The sequence below is a fragment of the Schistocerca cancellata genome, chromosome 2 (genome assembly GCF_023864275.1).
Source record: "Schistocerca cancellata isolate TAMUIC-IGC-003103 chromosome 2, iqSchCanc2.1, whole genome shotgun sequence".
NCBI classification, from domain to species: Eukaryota; Metazoa; Arthropoda; class Insecta; order Orthoptera; family Acrididae; genus Schistocerca; species Schistocerca cancellata.
The window spans coordinates 74709856-74734221 of NC_064627.1; the positions used below are offsets into that span (position 1 = coordinate 74709856).

Sequence of the window (24366 nt, forward strand, 5' to 3'; positions counted from 1 at the left end):
TCCCTTAGTGAGCCACTGCCTACTACCATCATTTTGGTTTGTGCTTTTTGAAATTTTCTTAGGAAATACAGCTTTCGTTTGTTGGTATAGAACTATTTAGGTCAACTGAAGTACAGGATACACATCTTATGTACATCGCTATTTTTCGCCTGGGCTAGCACTAGTATCCTATGCTTCAGTTGTCCTACGTAGGTCAGCTGAAGTATGAGATATAAATTTTACGTATGTCTGTGTTTTCTCCTTCGCTAGTACTAGTTTCAGCTGAAGAAGAGGATGCTAGTGGTAGATCCCGTTCTTTAGTTGATCTACATTGGTCAACTGAAGAATAGGATACTAGTGCTAGCAAACGCGAAAAAGTCATCATACATTAAGTTTGTATCCCGTACAGCAGTTAACCTAGACTAATATGTCAACTGAGGTATTCCATGTTAACATTACTTCTGTCCCTTTTCTTTCTTCTTTTTGCACTAGTACACCGTTGTTCAGTTGAGATATCTAGGTCAACTGGAGAATAGGATACTAGGACTCAAAGGAGCGATATACTTAACATTATTTTCGAAATATTTCATCTGTTTTCTTTGTCCTGCTTTCCTTTGTTGCTTAAAATGTGTCTTTGCTGTTAAATCTGTGCAATACATCATCTCTGGTAACTTCTGACGCCATTAGTCAAACCCAATAGGGTGCGGAGTATGCTAAGTTCACCGGAGTTGGATACGATGTGACGTCATTCTGACGTATACATGCTACATCGAAAACGATAGAAACCGTATATCGACTATTCGACGTTTGTCAACTTTCGAGAGGTTGTGACAGGGTAGCGCTGTGCTCTACGTTATTGTACCGTGTTTGTGTCCTGTGCGTTGTTTTTTCGTTTGGTCGTCTCTAATTATGTGTTCAGCATTCGAGAGACTAATGAGAGAAAAGCTGAAAGAGTACTCGGCGAGAAGAAACACTCAGCAGCCAAAATCTTCAGATGCGTCAAGGAGTAAGTGAATAAGTGTCTCATTTTATTTTAGTTTTGGTGAACTGTGCTACAATTTAGAAATATGGTTAAAATAGTTTATTGTTCCCATATCGTACCATGTGGTCATGAAAACACGCAAATTGAATACTTAATGTTTTCTTCTTTAAGAAGATAATCTAATTAGTTACCCATAATGAACTAAATATTCATAGTTTTGTCCAGTTTTCCAGCCACTTATTTAGAAACAATTTATTTCTGATTTTGCAGGTTGTCCAAAATTTTTCTTCAGACTTAAGAGTGGGAGCGTGGATATCCGATTTTTCAAATATCCTTTCTCAGTGGAAAATGGAAGTCATCGGGAATGTATTCTTGGCCCGAAGTACTACAAAGAAAAGAAAGAGGTTCCTGTTCCAGATCATCTGGTTTGTAACATCATGCTATGTTTCATCTGCCTAGTAGTAGACCCTGTTAACCGATAGCTTATAGTACAAACTAAGAAAAGTATGCATACCATCAGCATTTATTATCTTGCATTATTAGGTTGCAAGAGTTAAGATTGCAATTATGCTGGAAGCTGATTTGGAAATACAGAAGCGTCCGATCTTACCCGTCGGCTTTGACCCATGACGTCACAAATACCGCGGAAACGACTATAAACAATTCCAATATGGCGGATATAAAAACATCGCATACGTATTGTAAACACTGAAATACACAAGTTTCACAAAAAGCCTAATGACTGTAACGGGACAAGCGTGGGAAATTAGGGGTTTTTGGGTGCGGAGAAACTAAATATACAGAAATGTAGCCACCGACCGCCATTCAAAACCACGCAAAACAACGAAATAAATCAACATCACAAAACTGACCAAATACCAAAAAACACATTCCTATCCATAATCGGACACTTCCCTTAACCTATATAGCTCAACAGAACCTACCGATCACATCCCCCAATAGAAAACTAAGAAACGAAAGCTTCCCTTACACCTACATACATCGGCACTTATGCAGTTTAGCAGGTACGGAAAAAATTTTTCATTTTTTTTCAAAATTTGATCATCATGTGTCGTTATGCGGTGGGGGGAGTCTGCAGTGCCCCCCCATCCCCCCACAGGCTTCATTAGTGTCAAATCAATATTTTCGAATCATAGGCGGCCGCTGCCGCGGCCGCATTCCAAAAAAAAACTCCCAACCTAACCTCAAGTGGGCTACGCTACAGATCAATATGTTCATCAAATTGCTTCATATTACGTATACATGTTCATTAGTGTCAAATCAATATTTTCGAATCATAGGCGGCCGCTGCCGCGGCCGCATTCCAAAAAAAAAACTCCCAACCTAACCTCAAGTGGGCTACGCTACAGATCAATATGTTCATCAAATTGCTTTATATTACGTATACATGTTCATTAGTGTCAAATCAATATTTTCGAATCATAGGCGGCCGCTGCCGCGGCCGCATTCCAAAAAAAAACTCCCAACCTAACCTCGTATTCAGGGCTACGCTACAGATCAATGTGTAGGTCCCTTACGTCACGGGTCAAAGCCGACGCGTGAGATCGGATGTTTCCAACCTATACCCAATACACAAAACATACATAAATAACAAAAAAAAAAAAACGGAACTTACCTCAAAAAAGTTCCAGCTCCACAAACTAGATTGGCCACCACAATCACACACAAATGCACACACGCACGCACGCACACACACACACACACACACACACACACATACAAAAACACACACACACACACACCAACGAAAAAATACTGAACTAAAATAAAAACCCAACCCACCCAAACGTCAACCCCCTCCCCCACAACTCCAAAATACAACACACAAACACTATACAACAAAATAAACCACCCACCCACCTACCCAGCCCACCCTAACTAACCACTTTCGGTCTATACATTTTACCCACAGCCCTTAAAAAAACCCGAAGAATGCAATAGCCCTCTGGGACACTCTTCCGCCAACAGTACTCATCTAAATGAGACTGAAGGTTGGAAGAGCGCCTCTTCCCCCTCCCAAGAACTGACTTAACCGCTCCCCACATCCCCTCAATTGTGTTAGTGCAAGCCCCAGTATCATAATTCTTAAACTCTAGACTGTGGTTCACTACTAAATGATTAAATCCCCTCTCACCCAACCCCCTATATGAAGAAAACGCATCTGAAACTACTGTGGACCCCGGCTCTACATACTCCTCAATTAACCCCACTAATTCAGGCTTCGACCTCCCCTCCACAACCCTAAAAACACATTCAGTACCCCCACCCCCCTGAACAACAGCCCCCCACACCCAAAGACCAGCCACAGACTTCCCCCTCCCATACTTCCTTTTACCAAACTGCGACTCATCCACCTCCACAACCACCCCATGCCCACCCAACTTACCCCTGTACTTAATAAATTCGGAACACACCTCACGACAAAAGGAATACCAGTCTAAAACAGTCCTCTCACTCACACCAGTCTCAAACGCGCAAAAACTCTGCCCGCAACTATAACAAAAATAATACGTAATAAGCACAATCTCACGCATGGCCAATCTAGACTTCTCGAACCAGGTACCACGCCTTACAGAACGCCATACGCCATCTTTCCGGCAACACCACATGTATCCGTCCCTGGTCCGAGAGTCCGGAACTTTAACCAATTTCATAGGTTCACGGCACACACCGCACTTCACGACCTCGGCAATTAAGCCAAATAGCTGAAGAAATTTAATCAGCTCTAAAGCTGTCTCCCCCATCATCGCCCTCAACCGAACACTGTTAAGGCGGTCTTTCATATCCATTCCTGAACAAAAAACCACAACCAAATACACTCAATAACAAACTCACCCGACGTACAGCAATGAGCATTAAATTAACCATTAACTCACTAATAGAAATTCCGCTTCAAATCCAACACCTGAGCAACAGAAAACTGACCCCACCACACGAAACAAACGAAAACCATGAACACACCACCAGAGAGCACGACAAACAAAAACAAGACATCTACAAACACGCCACAATCGCAAATCAAACTCCGCGCCGTAATGACGTCACACACCACAACACGCTTACGTCACGGGTCAAAGCCGACGGGTAAGATCGGACGCTTCTGTTGACCCGCTGATTTTTGTGGGTAGTCCTATTATTAAATATTGTCTGTTATAAAATAATCTTTTTTTTATATAATGGATGAAATCAAAGTGTACTACAAAACAAACAAATATTCTTAAGATGTCACCACAATACAGTGATATTTTTGACTTGCTCTTATCACTGTCAATATATTGTGTTTAATTAAATGTACCATATTTCAAAACAGGTGAATTAACAATATTAAACACTGGTAATTAACAACAATGTTTGCATCATTAAGGGATTGTGGGATATCAATGTTGCGATCTCGTGATAACGATATATATTGAACTGGTGAATGTCGTGGCGTGGGAAACTGGTCAATTTCATTACCACAACCTTTATTGAGGTTTCACATTCGCTGGCTTCGCCAGCTCACAACCAAACTGTTGCCTCCCAACCGAACCTAAACCTTGAGCTGCGCTACAGATCAGTCTGTCACCACATTTTAGCCTTTTTCATTTACGTAATACGTTCAAGGTCTAATGTTTATATCCGGCTCCGTGGCAGTCACTACATCGATATCCCATAATCCCTTAATGATGCAAGTGTTGTTGTTAATTACCTAAACACTTTTGTAATTTGCATAGAAATTTAAATAGTAGGCTACTCAACTGTGTAATTACTTCAGTAATATAGGTAATTTTGAAGAATTCATGTGTGGGACTACATATCAATAATTCAGCCAATGTCGCAGATTGTTTTTAATTTTTAAGGAGAGGGAACAAAAATTTTTCATGGGAGAAGTTAGGATGTAAGTGGAGAGTACCCTACCTTGTGTGATTTTTTAAAAACTGAAAACACTGATGATAAAGTGTGACCTTGGCAAGAGTATCAATATGTAGCCCCGTGCATGGATTCTTCAAAATTACTGTAATATATAGGTCTTGTTTTAGCTAACATCTCTTACAAAAGTTTATTACCGTTTTCTTCATTTGATAATATGCTGACTCACATTATGGCATTATTTTTTCCTGTTAAGTTGTAGCTGGTTAAATCTAGTCTCAAGTTAATGTTTAGGCCTGTTGGTTAAATATAAGGAATCATATGTTCTGTCTAGACACCCCTTTAGTAAATATGGCCCTGGCTTCTTTAAGCCTGTGGATTTCCTCCACAGTGGAAAAGTAGTTGTGTGTTTATTTAGTCTGTCTTTGCCTTGTGTTGGATGCGTTGCTGAAATAATCTTATGAATCTGATAATTTGAGGTCCAAGCTAATGTACTTTTGTGGTTGATTTTGGTAGAGCTTCACTTTGAGATGTTCTCTTAGTTCACAGCAGATGCTGGCCTGTGTGGTTAACTTTTGAGTGAGGTCAACCAAAAGTTGGGATTACGCCCAAGTGCATTGATTAATGGTGTAACTGTCACTTAATGTCATGGTGATGCAGAGCTTTTGAGCTGGATTATGTTTGTAGCTGGCATGTTACAGTATTTGATGGTGCACACTTGTTGGATGTTTGTTTCAGAGTTGCTTATGTATTTTATTAGTCATTTGATGGTGTAGTTGAGTGTGTCATAGCCGTGTAGCATTTGTATATGTGGTCTAATAAATGGCCATAATGTGGAAGTGCAACTTACTTTTTGATCCACCCTCGTATATATAAAAATTGGTGATTATGCCGGATTTTAAGAATTTCTTGGGTTTTCGTGATAGTGTTTGGTAATGTTGGATTGTGGGTGGCAGGTACTACAGGTATTGCTTTAGCATCATTGATTCTGTTAACTTTTTGATATTAGTTATGTGATTGAGTTTTGGTTTGTTGATCTTTGGAGTTCATTTTAGATAGGATAAGTAAAGGTTTTACTAACCGACATAACAATGTCTGTGTTGGTGTTTGGTGCTGTGGACTTCATTTTAGATGCAATAAAAGTAAAGTAAAATTTGTAATATCTGGTTTTGGAGTTGGATTTGGGTTCATGGTATCGAGAGATTCACTTGAGCCATACACAGTTGAAGTAAGGGTATCGTGTCATCTTGGTGACACCACAGGTCAAAGTGGGTGGAATGATTTTAGGTAATACCTTAGTGCTAGCCAAAACGTTAGTGGCCGTACCCCTTAATTGTATTGTGGAAGCAATGCATTGCAAGCTAACTATCTGAGCACGTATCCTGCATGAATGTTCTATGCTAAACATGTCTTAATACCTTCCATGATTAGCAGCAGTCTGTTTGAGTAGGCTTTTTTGTACCTTTGAGTTGCTGTTTTTATTGGTTTCATCAAGGAGGCAAGTGTAGATTCATCCTTAGTTGTTATGCTGGAGTCAATTACATTTTTTGCCAATTAACTTAAAATTCTTTTTGTGTAGTTTTATTCACGCAGTTTGTAGCTAAGTCCTAGACCAGTCATTTCTAAATGTGTAGATGGTTTTTTTGTTTTTTTACACTGGAACATTTATTTTTGAAAGCACTGTAAGGAGGAAGAAACATTTAAGCCACATTTATCAGAATCAATAAAATGTTGTTTTTTAAATTAATTTTTGTTTTTTACTTCAGGGCTGACCATATGAACCCCAGGAAGAGACTTTGTGTTATGGCCACAAAGAAAAGTGGTTGCCAGCTACATTCTCTGTTAAATGTATCCGGGTGTATCCTGGATATTCAATTGAGCCAGAGGGGGCTCATCCTACTATTAAGAAAAAGGTGAGTTTAAACTTTAACATACTTGAATATATTTTTTTAATCAGTGGTTGTCTACATTCAGTTTGAGACCATTAGTACTTATCTGCTATAATTAAGTCTATTGTGTTATAGGTTTTGGAAAGCTTGAGAGAGGCTTTGGTGTCCCCAAATCAGCCCACAAGCTTTCTTAGATTTCATGTGGTTGCTTCACCAGTAGGCTCACACACACAGTACAGAAAGAGTCAAAGTTACTGCAGAAATACACCCTATGCTAGCAAATGAAATAGGAAATGTTGTTAAAGAAGGAACAAGATCGGTAACGGTAATCAAATTACATCTTGACAATTTTGTCAACACAAATTTCAATGCAACCACCATGCCAGATCGTGACAATGTAATGTTTTATCCCTCAGATAAAACGATTTATAATCATATGTATAATGCTATATTGAAAATGAAAAAGACAACAATTGATCAGGATGCTCTGCAGATGAAAGTTAGTGAGTGGAAGAAAGAGTTGTCAGGTGGCAATATCTATTTTAGACCTTGTGCAGAGGTAGATGGAGAGGTACAGCCACTACTCTTTTGCTACCATACTGCGTGGCAAGTGGAACTATTAAGAAAGTATGGGACAGTATGCTTGCTTGATGCGACATATAAAACCACTACGTATGACATTCCATTGTTTTTCATAACAGTGAAAGCAAATGTGTGCTATTTAGTAGTAGTTTTTTTTTGTTGTTGTTGTTCAGGTAGAAGACACACAATCCATTTGTGAAGCATTAAATATTTTCAAGGAGTGGAACGTGGACATGAGTCCTGCATACTGGGTAACTGATTTCTCAGAATCCGAGATAAATGCTATTCAGGCAGTATTTCCCTGCTCTAAAGTGTATGTTCATTTCACAAGGAACAAGCTTGGAACAGGTGGTTATGTAAACATGTGAAAGAACAAGAAGACAGAGTGATAATAGTTAATCAGTGGAGAAGAGTGGCATCATCATCCTCCTTGCCACAGTACAAAGATAATTTAGAAAAATGAAAAATCATCATGTTTTTGAAGACAAGGAGTCTGCATTAAAATAATTTGAGAAACAATGGGTTCCGGTGCATCGTAGATGGGTGAAAGCTTTTGAGCACAAAGGCATGTTTGCCAATATAAACACAACAAATGGTGCTGAAGCAATGAATAGGTTGGTGAAATATTCACACCTTCGTCAAGGTACAGATACAACATTAACAGGTGTTATTACAGTTTTAGTCCATAGTTACCTCCCTAGCCTCATTGAAAAGTATTGTAAATTAAATTCTGCCATTAAGTCATACAATAAGATGATCCCTGTATTCCTGCATAGGAAGACACCCGACTTCACAAGGCATGTAATGAAGCAATATGAATCAGTGAAAGTTGATTTTAGTGCAGAATCGGTAACAATGGTAACTACGGGATTGTTTCATGTAAAATGTGCAGGAAACAAAGGCTCTCATTACACGGTAAACTTTGAAAAACCTGATTGCTCTTGTCCAGATTTCCAAAAGTTCAAGTATCCTTGCAAGCACTTCTGTGCCATTTTCCATTTCTCAGAATGGGGATTTCACAAATTGAGTTTTATAGGACTAGTCCATTGATTTGCTTGGATGAAACATATGGGTTTGGCTCGCGAAGCAGTTGCAGTATAGAAACCAGCGCTGAAACAAATGACTTGCAGGATACCAGCCAAAGTCATGAAACAAATGAACAGCACATTCCTGAAACATCAAATGGTAATTCAGCAGTGCATCAACGGGCAAGAGAAGTGTGTAAGAATTTGATAAATCTGACATGCAATTGCAGTAATGAAACAGCTAATAAAATGGTTGAACACCTGACAACCTTGCAACATGATGTAGAGTCATCAAACCCTACAGACAATGGCCTTCCATTAGCAGTGGCATCAACTTAAAAGTGACAGAAATATACTTGTGCAATCTGAAAAGCCAACAGAATGTGAGGCACCGAATGGTCGCCCATCCAAGTGCTGTCCACACCCAGTGGTGCATAACTTCAGTGATATGAGGGGAACCGGTGTATCCACTCGGCCAAGGCTGTTGGCTTTGCTTTAAACATAATAAATCTTTTGACATTATGTATAATGTAGATTTGGCATGAGCCTTGTGTTAAAAGATTAAACTGTAGAGGGTACTTTTTTTTCCTATTATACGGATTTTACTGGTGATCATTTATTACAACTTTCATTGTTAGCAGTAGGTGTAAGTATTCAGAGTGCGTTCCACTTACTGTAATCTGTGCAGAGCTGTTCAATAAGGTACAAAGAACCACAAACTGGAGTGCAAAGTGTCTGAATGTTCTGTGATGCTTCTACTTCAGAACACACCAATATGGAGCTATATGATAACGTGAGTAAATTCAATTACACACACAGTATGTGAAAAATCGTTTGAATTGTCTGTCACTGGCAAAAGAATTGCAAGCAAATTGTACATAGATATTGATGTTGCATGTTGACTAGGTGTAACAGAGTAAATGCAGCTTTAAAAATATTTACCTCAATTTTGTGTATAAGTAGTTACTGTTGATGTTATTTGCAAATACTTCCAGCCTATTGTGATCTGGCAGCTTTAGTGAGTAAAATTGTGGCATTAAAGATAGCCTATATCTTAACATGTTCGCTGTAGCTGACGCTTGAAAGTTTTCACACACATCTCTACCTCAGTGCTTGCATTGTTGCTGTTGTATTGTTTGTATGCTGCTTAAGCAACTGTTTTTAACTAATCTAATTGAAATCTCTGTATTGTTACAGGTATGGAGTTAATGAAGAATCCACAGGGCTTTAATCAATAGAAAAAGTGCTAGTGACTGGAAAAATATAAATGTTATAATTATCAACAGAAATGAAACTTTTTTTTTAACTTATTGAGAAGCAGACCAGATCATATACCCCCTCTTGATCTTTCAGGAATGTGCTGCTTCTTTTGTGATTTCTGCTGGTATCCTGTAAGCCATGTGTTTTAGTGCTAGATTTTGTACTGTAACTGCTTTATGTGCCAATTTGTGAAATACCCATTCTGAGAAATGGAAAATGGCACAGAAGTTCTTGCCTGGATAGTTGAACTTTCGATAATCTGGACAAGATCAGGTTTTTCAAAGTTTACCATACAATGAGTCTTCAGTTCCTGCACATTTTACATGAAACAATCCTATAGTTACCATCATTACTGATACTGCACTAAAATCAACAGAATTTAATTTAAAATGCTTTTCGATAAGATCTGGGAGGTAACTATGAACTAAAACTGTAATAAAACCTGTTAATGTTACATTTGTACTTTGCTGAAGGTGTGAGTATTTCACCAACCTGTTCATTTCTTCAGCACCATTTGTTGTGCTTATACTGGCAAACATGTCTGTGTACTTAAAAGCTTTTACCCATCTATAATGCCCTGGATCCCACAGTTTTTCAAAGTAATGTAATACAGACTACTTCCCTTCAAAAACACTATGAATTCTCGTTTTTCCTAAATTAACTGCCCTCCACAGTTTAACAATTATGTCTTTCTTGTTCTTTCGCATGTTTTCATAACCACATCCTTCAAGCCAGCCAGCCCCCCCCCCCCCTCCCCCAGGGGGCCTGCAGCACTTTTGTGGGCACATGTGTGGTGTCCTTTTATCTATTAAACTAACCAACCTCCCTGTGAAATAAACATAGATACACTTTAAAGCAGGGAAGTACTCCTTAAGTTGCATTTATGTCGAACTCTGAGAAATTGGTAACCCAGTATGCTGGATTTATGTCTGTATTCTATTCCTTGTAAAAATATTTAGTGCTTTACAAAATTATCTTGTGTCTTCTACCTGAAGATAAAAGTCCTACCTCTAAATAGCACGCTTTTGCTTTCACTGTTATAAAGAACAGTGGAATGCCCTACTTTGTGGCTTCGTCACATCAAGCAGGCATACTGTTCCATACTTAGTAGTTCAATTTGCCATCTATTCTGGTAGCACAAGAGGAGTAGCTGTACCTCTCCATCTACATCTGCACAAGGTTGGAAATAGTCACCTGTTAATTCTCTTCCACTCATTGATCTAATTTTGCAGAGCATTGTAATCATTTGTAATTCTTTTAGTTGCTTCTTATACAGGAATAAAAATGGTCCAAGGAGTAAGACATGTAGTTTTAATGTGATCTGGTCTGACTTTTTCAGCCATGGATTTGCTTTGCAGATCTGAAAAAGAATTGTACATGCTGAGGAAGGAATTATGTTAGTATTAAGACACTGTGAAAGCTCAATTGTTATCAAATTGGTGTTGTTATAGGACATGGGTGACAATGAAAATCAGTGGCTGCCTACAGCCTAATCCAATGACTTGTCATTGCGTTACTGAAAACTCTAAAAGGAAAGTGAAGTACCAAACATGCAAAACATCTTCAGTTCTTTTTCGCTGTACTCCATAAAACATGAGTTTGTTTATTCCATGCAAAAATCAAATAATTAACAAACATGTGGGTGAGACTGTCCAAATGTGCTGTGATAACCAGTGTAGACTGTTCATTTGTCTGCTGTTTGTTCTGGTATGACACTTATCATTAACTGTTCCTTTCAGCCATGTGATTGCTTTGTGCACACCTTTTTATGCTATTTTCCTTGAACTGCATCTGTAGCATCACACTTTTACACGATTGTTATCTGTTATACAGAAGTAAGCAATGTAGTTATATGTTGAAGGGCTTTGTGCTCTTTATAGAAATGTGTTGCCTTGTGCTGGGTAATATGCTGAACTGCTCAATAATTGTTGAAATGCCTGGATATGTAATTATCATTGTTACTGTGCTCAGATGTATTGTCACATACAATTAAGGTGAAACTGAATAAAAAATAAAGAATTCTCTAATTGTGGAATTTAGATTTATTATGTGTGTGTGTGTGTGTATACCCTCTGTTTGTAGAAGATTCCAATAGAAACTCAGCCCATTCTTATAACAGGCAGATCAGAAATTGTTTATAGGGGGGTGAAAAATCTTAACTTTCAGAAAGAGGTGTCGTGAATAAATATTACAGTAGGTGTATATCTCTTTCAAAAGAAATGAAAGGATTGGGCTAATACACCTTATTCAACTGCAACCAAGCAGTTAGTGTTGTTCTAAATTTTGCAGCATTTTTACTTTTCTTGCTCTTAAAAAGTTCCTCGAATATTCAGGGTGTTACAAAAAGGTACGGCCAAACTTTCAGGAAACATTCCTCACACACAAATAAAGAAAAGATTTTATGTGGACATGTGTCCGGAAACGCTTAATTTCTATGTTAGAGCTCATTTTAGTTTTGTTCTTCCACCTACGCTCAATGGAGCACATCGTCGTGATTTCATACGGGATACTCTACCTGTGCTGCTAGAACATGTGCCTTTACAAGTACGACACAACATGTGGTTCATGCACAATGGAGCTCCTGCACATTTCAGTCGAAGTGTTTGTACGCTTCTCAACGACAGATTTGGTGACCGATGGATTGGTAGAGGCGGACCAATTCCATGGCCTCCATGCTCTCCTGACCTCAACCCTCTTGACTTTCATTTATGGGGGCATTTGAAACCTCTTGTCTACGCAACCCTGGTACCAAATGTAGAGACTCCTCGTGGTCGTATTGTGGACGGCTGTGATACAATACGCCATTCTCCAGGGCTGCATCAGGGATTCCATGCGACGGAGGGTGGATGCGTGTATCCTCGCTAACGGAGGACATTTTGAACATTTCCTGTAACAAAGTGTTCGACGTCGCGCTGGTATGTTCTGTTGCTGTGTGTTTCCATTCCATGATTAATGTGATTTGAAGAGAAGTAATAAAATGAGCTCTAACATGGAAAGTAAGTGTTTCCGGACACATGTCCACATAACATATTTTCTTTCTTTGTGTGTGAGGAATGTTTCCTGAAAGTTTGGCCGTAACTTTTTGTAACACCCTGTATTTAGGTAATAGGGAGCATAAAATGTCACCAGTTGTGAAGTTCATGTCCAAAACAGTATAAAGTTCAGATGTCACAATATGGGCAATAATGAGGCTGTTTAAGTACACAGTTTATGAATCTTATTTCATTTACATTTTGTAGGCCATGCACATAACTAATGTAACAAGCAAACCCTCAAAATTATTTATCTTTAATTTCCTCATAACTGTTATGCATGACACAAATATATTGCAACAATAAGGAACAAGATAGATAACTACTCACCGCAAAGATGACAAGTCCACAGGCACAATGTGTCATCTTTGCAATGAGTCTATCTATCCTTTTCATTATTGTTATATTACAACCTGGGTTTTCCATTGTTTGACAAATATATTACATTCAGAAGAGTCAGTTGTCAAAATTACACACACAAATGCCTTAATGCCAAAGAATCATTTGACATTTAACCTCCGTATTGTCAAGTTACACACTGAAAAACATCTGTGTGTGAGGTTATCTCTAGAGTATGGCCTTCAGATACTCCAGCTTTTAAATTTCACCAGGGAGGAACACAAGTGCTAGTCTGTTTTATTACTACATCCCAGAGGTCATCACATCATATTGCAAAGTTAACTTCTCATTTTGTTTGATTACATGAAGAGTACAGCATTTTACAGAAAATAAGTGACAAAAGAGCTATTATTTCTCAGATACTAGTCACTATACTCAACTGACAATATTTGCAAATAGTTCTATCAATAAAAATCTTGTTTCATTATCATTTCTTATCTGACAATTACTTTCTACACACATTACAATTTTCATTGTACTAGATAAACAATGTTGAATGCTGGACTGAATAGTTCTGTAAGTGGTCACTACTGAGTGAAATGGAATGAAGAGACCTTAAGTTGTATGTTTCTGATGAGTATTCAAATGACTTATAAGGTAGATATCTTGATGGCCACACCAACTTCAGCTATTAAATAAAAAAAAAGAGACATTTGAATATTAAAAGGTACTTACAATTTATGGAGGAACTCATCCAGCCTGTAGAAGCAGCTAGTTTCTCTCTCTGCTATGGAGTTTAAGATTGTATTTATTCAACAATACTGTATTAAATGTATGTGAAAGATATATGTTTAGAGCCAATTTTAAAAACTCCTTGTAATTCTAGGATTTCAATGTAATGTAGTAAGTGAAGGTAATGACATGTAGTCAAATTAAATCAGGCAATGCCGATGGAATTGCATTAGGAAATCAGACACTAAAAGTACTAGAGTTTTGTTATTTGTGAAGCACAATAACTTATGATAATCAAAGTTGACAGGATATAAAATGTGGACTGGCAATGGCAGGAAAAGAATTTCTGGAGAAGAGAAATTTGCAGACTCTGAATATAAATTTAGGTGTTTGGAAATATTTTTGGAAGGCATTTGTCTGGATTATAACCTCGTAACAGTTCAGACAAAAAGAGAACTGTAACTTTCGAAATGTGGTGCTACAGAAGAATGCTCAAGATTAGATTCATAGTACATGTACGGTAACCAATTAGGAGGTACTGAATGGAACTGGGGAAAAAAGAAAATTGTTGCCTTACTTGACTAAAGGGATCGGTTGATAGGACACATTCAGAGGCATCAAGGGATCACCAGTTTAGTACTGGAGGGAGTGGGACAATTTGGACCAACAGTGCCGTGATGATATGATGCCACTATGAATACAGACATGCATCAATGCAAGGGAACTTATTTCTCGGTATTTGAGATACTGGTGTATGCTGCAATCTGGAACACAAATTCAGAAAGTGTAGATTACTATTGTACAACTTGGACAACCGTGGTACCACAAGTGCAATTTTTTAAATCATTTTCTGAGTCATGCAGCAGGATGAATTTTCATACAGTAGCAGATTTTACTTAAATCTCATTCTGGAAACATACCCCAGGCTGTGGCTAAGCCATGTCTCCGCAATATCCTTTCTTCCAGGAGTGCTAGTCTTGCAAGTTTCGCAGGAGAACTTCTGTGAAGTTTGGAAAGTAGGAGGCGAGGTATTGGCAGAAGTAAAGCAGTGGGGATAGGGCATGAGTCGTGCTAGGGTAGCTCAGTTGGTTAAAGCATTGCCCACGTAAGGCAAAGGTCCCGAGTTCGAGTCTCGGTCCGGCACACAGTTTTGATCTGCCAGTAAGTTTCATATCAGCGCACACTCTGCTGCAGAGTGAAAATCTCATTCTAGATTGTACTTAATTTTTTATTGATGACACTGCAACTGAACTCGGGCTCGTTTACTGCCTATTTTTCGTGTGGCTCATCTGTAAAGGGGGTTGGTAGTAAACGGTTGCATTTGCGCCCCTATTATTGAGTCTGATATTGGCTGGCTATTGAAGAGCAGTGAATTGAACTATACACGTTCAGATTGAAACTTATTTATTCAAAAGAAACACTTTAACGTTGTGGCCATGAATTTTTAAGTTCACAGATAATAATCTGTGCAATTCGTACACTGTTTGTCTCACACCCACACACTTTCACTTTGTTCCTTCGCATACCCTGGCGTCCATGCTTGCACTCGCGGCACTTTTCCGCTCCCAACCCGCCATCACAACGGCCAACGACCAAAGACCTCGATTTTCCCGCTCACATCCACAGTCCTGAGTCGGGTCACATGACACCACAGTAGTCAAAATAATTGCTAAACATGGCCACAATTCGTTTACAGTATTTTATAATATTTAAATACTTAAATCTAAATACATTATATAATTTTACAAATTATCACCACACTTATATAATTCGTTGCAATTAAAAGAAAACCAAAACACTATCCAACGGAACTACAACGTCCATCAAAACACAAACAAATATTTTCCGGTCTATTTTTGCCCAGCATATTATCTCTGCTGCCGCGCTTTAAATTTTAAACTACTTGAAAGAGTTCCATATTATCCCCTGTTACCTTACATAGCCCCACTTCATGGAGACATTACCTTAGTAACGGCAACATGAAGTAGCACCAAATGGAGTGAACCTATATTACTTTATATATTAAACATTTTGATTATAACTATAATGGCACCAAACACGTAGAACAGTGTTATAGTGGTGAGTTAATCAGTGTATGTACTGTCATTAGGAAACATACATACATAATCCAACACTGTATCCAACTCAAATATACAATTAGTTAGTATCCTATTGAGTGACTGGGCAGGCAAAATAAATGCCCATGTTAGTCTATCTGTAGGTTGCCCACCACTGCACATTAACACTTCCACTTTTTACACAGTTGTTTCTGTAAGTTGCACGAAGTTGTTGTAACCAGATCCTTTTGTTCACAGGTTTATGCATTGGAATACAGTCTTTCCAAACTTGCCAGCCAACAGCACTGTGCTTCCTCTCATTAGCCAAGCCATCCTATCAAAATTTAATCAAATCCTCATAAATCTTGCCTAGACATGCAGACCCACATTTCCCAGGAATCAGGCTATCCAAATCCTCCCTGGAACATCCTGTTTTCACTGATCAGTTCTTATTGAGGTTTGTACAAATGACAAACATGCACATAAATCAAACACAAACATGGCATAGTTAAATATATTCTATTTCACCCTTCAAATGTTCCCAGATCAAGACCTCCGACATTTCTACCCCCACGCACCAGTATCAACTCCAGGTGCCACAGATACATTAGAAATTTTAATTTTTTTTTTTTTTTTTACAAACTATTTGCAGATTTCCTCCCTCCTATATTCTCCACATATGTATACAGAAATAGATTATATGTACAGTAGGTTTCAGTTCCCATATGACTTTCAGGGTCAACAGAAACATCCGATCTCACGCGTCGGCTTTGACCCGTGACGTAAGGGTGTTGTGGTGTGTGACATCATTACAGCGCGGAGTTTGGTTTGTGAGTGTGGCATGTTTGTAGATGTTGCCTCGTTGACGTTACCTTAGTAGGAGTTTTAGGGCCTGTAATATATAGTTTACCTTTTTACTGTACTTTTTGTTTTAACGTCGTCTATGAGGCTTTTATCAGTTTGCCATTAGATTGTTCAATCTTTATGGTCTATATGTTTTGTCGCTACTCGTTATGTCTAATGAATCAATATTGTTTTTTCTTTTTTTTTTATTTGTTTCTTTTTTTTTATCTTTTGATTGACCTACACATTGATCTGTAGCGTAGCCCTGAATACGAGGTTAGGTTGGGAGTCTTTTTTTGGCGGGGGGGGGGGGGGGGGGGGGGGGGTCAGGGGGGGGCGCAGCCCTCCCCTGCCTGGCCTTGAGTACCACTTGTTTATTATTATCTTTGTTTGCTATCAATGTTAGCAGATTGTTCTTGTGAAACCTTTGTGTGTGTGTTGTTTTTCTATGTGTTTTCGTCTTTGTGATACGTATGCAACGTTTTTATATCCGCCATATTGGAATTGTCGTTTATGGTCGTTTCCGCCATATTTGTGACGTCATGGGTCAAAGCCGACGGGTTGGATTGGACACTTCCGTATTTCCGACTTTCAACAAGGCTTCTATCACACCCACACCAGTTGTGCAAATCCATTGGTCAACAGATTCCCTTATTGCAAATACATACAGTATAATGAAGTTTGTTGACCACCAACAATGGAATCGCAACACAACTTACACAGTAACACAAATAATACTCCAATTATAAATACATGTATACATAGCCCCCAATAATTTTTTTTTTTTTTTTTTTTTTTTTTTTTTTTTAACAGACATGCATGTCAAGCTTCGTACCTCCCGATGTTCCATGTATTTAGGTCTGTAACACAATGCCCTGTCCATATTACCCACAAAATTAAGAAATTCTTCCACTGAATCTGTTGCACTGTGAATCAAATCCCATTGCAAATGCTCTGGTAATGTTCTCTTTAGTGTAGATATTTCTGTTAATATGCCCAGTGACCTATCCAGATGATTTAATTTTTTCAGTTCTCTAACACAGAACTCTCTCATACTTTCCTTTCCACTCTTGTAACTGGATCCATTCAAAAAATCGTTTTGCAATCTTAATTGTTTTGCTTGGCCCCAGTATATGTTCAAGAACAGGTTTTCGAAGGTTTTAAAATCACAAAATTTATCATCATTTTGGTTTGCCCATGTTTGAGCTCCCCGTTCCAACTGCCTCTTAACATATTTAATTTTTGCCTGCTCACTCATCCCTGTCACAAAGTTATCCTTACACGCAGCTAGAAAGTCAACTGCATGGTATTTATTCTCCCCATTAAAAGGTTTTGACTGAAATCCATGCCCCAGAGGATATCCCAACAATAAATTTCCATTCCCTGCTGCCACAGTATTAACTGTTTCACTCAAGACATTTATTTCCCCTTCTAATTCCTTCTTATTGTCAGTAATTCCCTTATGGCAATCCAGCACTCCTATCTTAATGGATTCAATGTCTGCCTCTGTTTGTCTTTGAAATAATGTGCATTTCTGTTCCTGTACCTGAATCTGCCCCACAAGATTACTTTGCACAGTGTCCACCTTGGCTACTAGGCCTCTTTCAACCTCATCAACTCTCTCAATAATTCCCTCAACAATTTTAAATGTGTTTTCAACTTTATCTGTAATTTGAGTGAATTTGAGATCTAGCTGATCAAATTTTTCACTCACTGTCTTTATTTTATCACTAAGCCTTAATTCCATATCTCCTATTTTCGAATCCATTTCTCCAACTATTGCAGTTTTTATATTCCCTATTTTCGAGTCTATTTCTCCTAATTTACTAGTAAGTTTTACAAAAAATGTGCTGAGGTCACTTCCTGGTATCCAGCCTATTTCTTTTGGCATGCTAGGGCTACTACAGGGACTCCTAACATCCACTGATTCGCCTTCACTTTGAGATTCACACGTCTCATCGGCCATGGCTAATGAAAAGGACACAATTTTGCAATGTAGCTGCTGGCTGTACTTATCTTTTAAATCCTCGTGTGACGCGACGTCTGCAGTGAGCTCCGCAGCACAGCTATGCAATGAATCTTAATCGGCGGCGTGGACACACAGCAAACTCAATCAGGAGCGAGAACACGTTGCGTAGGCCCCTGGCAGCATGTAGTCGTGTTGGTCGGTGGCACAGACGACGGCGTTGATCGTCGGCAGCACGTGGATACAGCTTCGACTGCTTTACCCGTAGCAACACATGGACGTGGCATGGACGACGGTTTCTTCTCGCAGCAGCATGTATCGCGGCACGGACGACTGTTTTACCCGCGGCAAACACGTGGTCGACTCATCAGACTGTGTAACTGACTGCTTCACAATCGTGGTGGCCTTATATCGGCGTAACCATGGGGCAGCGCGTATCTTGTCCAGCACAAACACTCCGGTACTGCTAATGCACCAATTTAGCTCAGAGCCCCCACACTGACTGTTCAAAAGCCTAACATCAGACGGACATTCGATTCCGAAATACTATGGAATATGGAAGAAAAGTCCTATCCCGGACGAGCCCCCAATTGCAACTGAACTCGTGCTTGTTTACTGCCTATTTTTCGTGTGGCTCATCTGTAAAGGGGGTTGGTAGTAAACGGTTGCATTTGCGCCCCTATTATTGAGTCTGATATTGGCTGGCTATTGAAGAGCAGTGAATTGAACTATACACGTTCAGATTGAAACTTATTTATTCAAAAGAAACACTTTAACGTTGTGGCCATGCATTTTTAAGTTCACAGATAATAATCTGTACAATTCGTACACTGTTTGTCTCACACCCACACACTTTCACTTTGTTCCTTCGCATACCCTGGCGTCCATGCTTGCACTCGCGGCACTTTTCCGCTCCCAACCCGCCACCACAACGGCCAACGACCAAAGACCTCGATTTTCCCACTCACATCCACAGTCCTGAGTCGGGTCACATGACACCGCAGTAGTCAAAATAATTGCTAAACATGGCCACAATTCGTTTACAGTATTTTATAATATTTAAATACTTAAATCTAAATACATTATATAATTTTACAAATTATCACCACACTTATATAATTCGTTGCAATTAAAAGAAAACCAAAACACTATCCAACGGAACTACAACGTCCATCAAAACACAAACAAATATTTTCCGGTCTATTTTTGCCCAGCATATTATCTCTGCTGCCGTGCTTTAAATTTTAAACTACTTGAAAGAGTTCCATATTATCCCCTGTTACCTTACAACACTTACAGCCTTGACCCACTTTAGGTTCTCTGGGACCCATATTCTATGAAATTAAGCACTCTTTACAGTTTGTAATTGTCCTTGACCCACTTTAGGTTCTATGGGACCCATATTCTACAAAATTAAGCACTCTTTACAGTTTGTAATTGTTTATAGGTAGCATTACACCAGGACTTAAAGGGTATATAATTTATGCAGTATGTAAATGCATAGTTAGCATCTTTTCTGCATTAATTATAAGACCATTTCTGGGAGATGTGTGGCACATTCGTTGATTTTATTCTCCAATTCATCTACAGTCTCACCTCTTTAACAGAATGTATGTATCATTTGCAAATTTTATACATATTTGAGATGGGGATGGTGACTAAGTGATTTATAAACAGCAGAAACAAGATTGGACCTAAGTAAATAAATTTAAAATTCTGCTTCTCTGTACACATATTCTCCCCCTCTTTGTATTTAAATTCCATTACTTATCTGTTTTGCAGGTATGATTGTATCCATGTGTGTTGGTTGGTTTGGTATATTTAAAGAGGACCAAACTGCTAGGGTCATCAGTCCCCTTATCCATGTGTGTCCTGACCCCCTTACACATATGTTTTAATTCTGAGAGTAGCAGTTTTTGGTTTATATACATCGCCAGTCTATGCAAAGTGTAAAATTATGGCAGATACATGCTGTTTATGATGTACTGAGGCCATAACTTCATTTAGATAATCAAAGAATTCAGTTTATTTGGACCACTATTCCCATAAACTATGGTGCGATATCAATATGCTTAGTGCAAACAATGTTTTATTTTGTCACATTATTTTCTTTCATCTGGGAGGGAAAAACAGTTCAAAGTTAATAGCAGTTGTTAACAAAAACATCAAAATTTTCATTTGTAGTTCTGACGGAGTCAACTTCTTCTCATGTTTACCAAGATAGGAAGCATAGAAAGGGATGCATATTTTGTTCATTATAGCTCCTAAAAACTGATATAGACTGATTTGAAAGCTGATTCCTGTGAGGTTATGTGTGTCTTGTGATCCAAAAAATCTGCATTTAAAGTCTGTGTATTGTATTTGCATGGCATATTTGTAAACATTTTGTCAATGGTTGACACTAATACTGCAGTTATTCACATTTCTACATATACTGTAGATTTTAAATGTTATGAGTAGGTGAGATAAGTCATTTTTTTTAATTCTTCTATGAAGTTAATACCAAAATCCATGCACATAATTAAATGTTTACATATTTTTGTCAACATGTGAAGGGATGATTACAAACTTATTGAAATGATCAACTTATTGCCTGTTGGAGCCCTATACAAACAAATGATAGGTAAAGCTTCAGCTACTAATTCAACTCTAGGTATGGATGTTTCACTTTGGCAGTGGATAAGTGAAAATTTTGCACCACTTATTTTTTAGATACATACAGCTTCCTCGATGAGTCTGCATAGGTCTACAGAAAAGACATTCTAACAAAAAGATATTGGAAATTCATCATCTTCCATTTCTTCTCTTTAAGCTAGTTCTGATGGCTCAATACAGAAACAAATTGCATTTCTGTCTGTAACACATTTAGCTGAAGCACTGAGAAATTTTCTTGTCTCTCTGGTTTGAAGCTCACTTGTTATTTCACATGATTGTATTTATATTGTGCTCTTTTACAAGTTGCGAGAGGCAGCTTTAAGTTTGCCTGCCTCTGTTGCTTTTTGTTTGGTGCACACAGAGGTGAAGAAGAGGCTATCCTGGTAGTTGTTCCTCTCTGGTACTTTTCATTTTGTTGATGGCATATGTACAACAGGTGGTTTTGCTTTGTATACAGACTGGTTTCATGTATTGCACCTCTGCCAAGAATGGAGATGTCAACATCTAGTTTATGTATGAGGCAGAAGTATTTACATTTTCCAATTTTGTGATGAGGCGTTTTTTAAATTTCTCTATATGCTCTGAACAGTAGACTCCAAAGCTGAACTGAGTATATGATAACCAAACACATTGGTTCTCCGAGTAAGAGACCTTTACTGGTGTCATCTTCTGCAAGCTGCATCCAGCAAAAGTAACCCAGATAGCACAGTAAGCCGGTTTCAAACTTGTTTCCAGCTGTAAAGTTCAAGTATATAAGCTTGATCAAAGCTGGAATATTCAAGCCTGTTAGCTGGATTCTAGCTTGAAATAAACATCAAAGTTGGCAGAGTTCAAGCTTGACTTATCAAGCTTGGCTCCAGCTGTATCTACACATGTGGAATACAGCCTGGTATTTACAGCTTGTTTTAAGCTATATAAATATTAATCTGAATTTATTGAACCTAATTAATTACGTTACGTAATATTTAACATTTGTAACATTAACGTACCGAACTGTTTTCTAGTATGAAACAAACTTGTCAGCGAACCACAACCATTAACGCGCGTCACAAAGGTAAAATGGCCGTAAACGTAACTTTACGTTACGTAATATTTAACATTTGTAACATTAACGTACCAAACTGTTTTCTAGTATAAAACAAACTTGTCAACAAACCACAACCATTAACGCGCGTCACAAAGGTAAAATGGCCGTAAACATAGCAAGGCTCAGAAAAGTAAATAAAATAAGATAAAACAGAACTGGAGACAGCCACACTCAAACCAAACTCCGCGCCGTCATGACGTCACACACGACAACACCCTTACGTCACGGCTTATAAACGCTTGTGGCGCTTCCCGTGGACGTCTATGGAAGCTATGTTGCGCGCGCATCTGCTGTACAGCCTTCCAGGGAAATTACAGTTTATTTCAAGCTTGGGAAAATTATTTTAATTCAAGCTAAATTTTTACAGCTTGATGTAAACTGTGTAACAGGTTGATTTTTCAATCTTGAATTTTCAACTGAACCTAAACTCAATACCCACCTTGAAACAAGCTGTGTAACAGGTTGATTTTTCAATCTTGAATTTTCAACTGAACGTAAACTCAATATCCACCTTGAAATAAGCTTGAGTGCTAGCTGGGAACGAGACTTCTGCATAGCTTAAAGTTTTGATGCAATTTGTATTTTGCATAATCTTATCTTAGCAAATTGTACTGCGGACATAAACCACATTGACATGGCCAGGTACATGCTAAAACTATTGTGGTATACACGACATAATATACGGTACGTCTGGTTTATCATACCACCATGGAATGCTTTGACACTGCATTCAATCATTTCATACGTCAATCAGTACTAAACTTTGGTTAAGATTACATTGAGAAATCCACTTCCCCTCGTATTTCATCTCGTCGACGGTTTTTCTTCAACAATGCCTCATATTTTTCTTTTTAAGTTCTAAATTCAATCATTCTACACACCAGTCATTACTGGATACTAAGGTACCTGTCTCTGCGGTCCGAGTGTAAAATTACTTGGAGTAGTGGTTGATAAAAGACTATCTTGGGATGGACATATAAATTACTTAGCTAACAAACTTACACGAGTTCTCTTTCAGCTACATAAATTAAGAAAAATAAGTCAGCAAGAGTATGCTGCTACAATCTAATATGTACTGACAAGACCAATTGTATGAAACCACACTAAAATGTTGATAATAAATAAATATTATTTTCAGCGTAAGCATTCAATACAACAATCACACAATCTAATCTGGTCGGGACATAAGAAGACTTCACTTTTTTACGAAACGTGGACACATGGTGTTATCAAGGCCACGGTCAGGAATATTTCTATTAATATCCAGCTCTTTTACTTTTATTTTGGCGAAATACATATACGCTACCACACTGAGCTGTTTTCAGAGTCGCACGTGTCAAAACAAACCACTAGCTGACGACAGTTTAGAATCTCGAATGTTCGTAAAAGTCGATAGGTGTGTTAATCGACTAAGGCGTATATACGTCATAATGACATCACATCATATCCAGGTTGGGTGAACTTAGCCTCCTTCATAGGGTGCATCCAATTATTCAGTAATACCAGCGGTTCTGTTTACAATGAACAAAGTTACAGTTCTTTGGTGAATACCTGTTTCTGTGAGATGTTAAGTACAAAATTTCTACAGGAGTGGAACGCAAAATATCAGTTTGGCATGAAACATTACTTTTCTCACCATTCCTCAACAAAACATGTGAAATACTCAGTTATGCTTTTGTAACAAATGGAATCCTTTTATAACGATAAGGTCCGGTTTTTACGCAAAATAAGCGTTCGTATTTTATGACCTTGCCACTGTGACTCTTGGATTATAAGAGACTCCGATTCCACCCGTCTGCTTTCATCCATGACGTCATCAGTATGGCAGAAATGACCAATCTCAGCGTCTCCATTATGGCGTCAATACATAAAAACGACGACAAACACGGAAACACATATAAATACGACAATAACATCTCCCTCCAAAAATATAATCTAATGGGACAAGTGTGGGAAATTGGTGGTTTTTAGAGTGGGGACAAGCTAAATATAAACATATAAAAAAGCACATCACAATCCCAAACCACACAAAAACGACAACAAAAAACATAGAAAAACAACACAAAAT

General features: G+C 38.3%; 2 protein-coding genes and 1 non-coding gene across 5 annotated transcripts in view; 2 read left to right on the plus strand and 1 right to left on the minus strand.

The window, feature by feature from the left end:
- LOC126161346 (alpha-ketoglutarate-dependent dioxygenase alkB homolog 7, mitochondrial) overlaps window positions 1-24366 on the minus strand; it is a 229287-nt gene that overhangs the window by 59955 nt on the left and 144966 nt on the right. The gene's annotated exons all lie outside the window — the stretch shown is intronic.
- LOC126161347 (uncharacterized) lies at window positions 804-6756 on the plus strand. Its single transcript, XM_049917115.1, has 3 exons — window positions 804-985; window positions 1232-1385; window positions 6598-6756. Exons 1-3 carry the CDS (start codon window positions 889-891, stop codon window positions 6746-6748), a joined length of 402 nt encoding a protein of 133 aa, XP_049773072.1. The 5' UTR covers window positions 804-888; the 3' UTR covers window positions 6749-6756.
- On the plus strand, window positions 14760-14834 carry Trnat-cgu (transfer RNA threonine (anticodon CGU)). The gene has a single exon. It is a non-coding gene; the product is annotated as a tRNA-Thr (tRNA).

What these genes read in the sequence shown, in the direction of transcription:
- LOC126161347 (XM_049917115.1), top strand. Translation starts at nt 889, where the DNA reads ATGTGTTCAGCATTCGAGAGACTAATGAGAGAAAAGCTGAAAGAGTAC. An exon ending in ATCTTCAGATGCGTCAAGGA is followed by an intron (nt 986 to 1,231) that starts GTAAGTGAATAA and finishes CTGATTTTGCAG; the next exon opens with GTTGTCCAAAATTTTTCTTC. An exon ending in GTTCCTGTTCCAGATCATCT is followed by an intron (nt 1,386 to 6,597) that starts GGTTTGTAACAT and finishes TTTTTACTTCAG; the next exon opens with GGCTGACCATATGAACCCCA.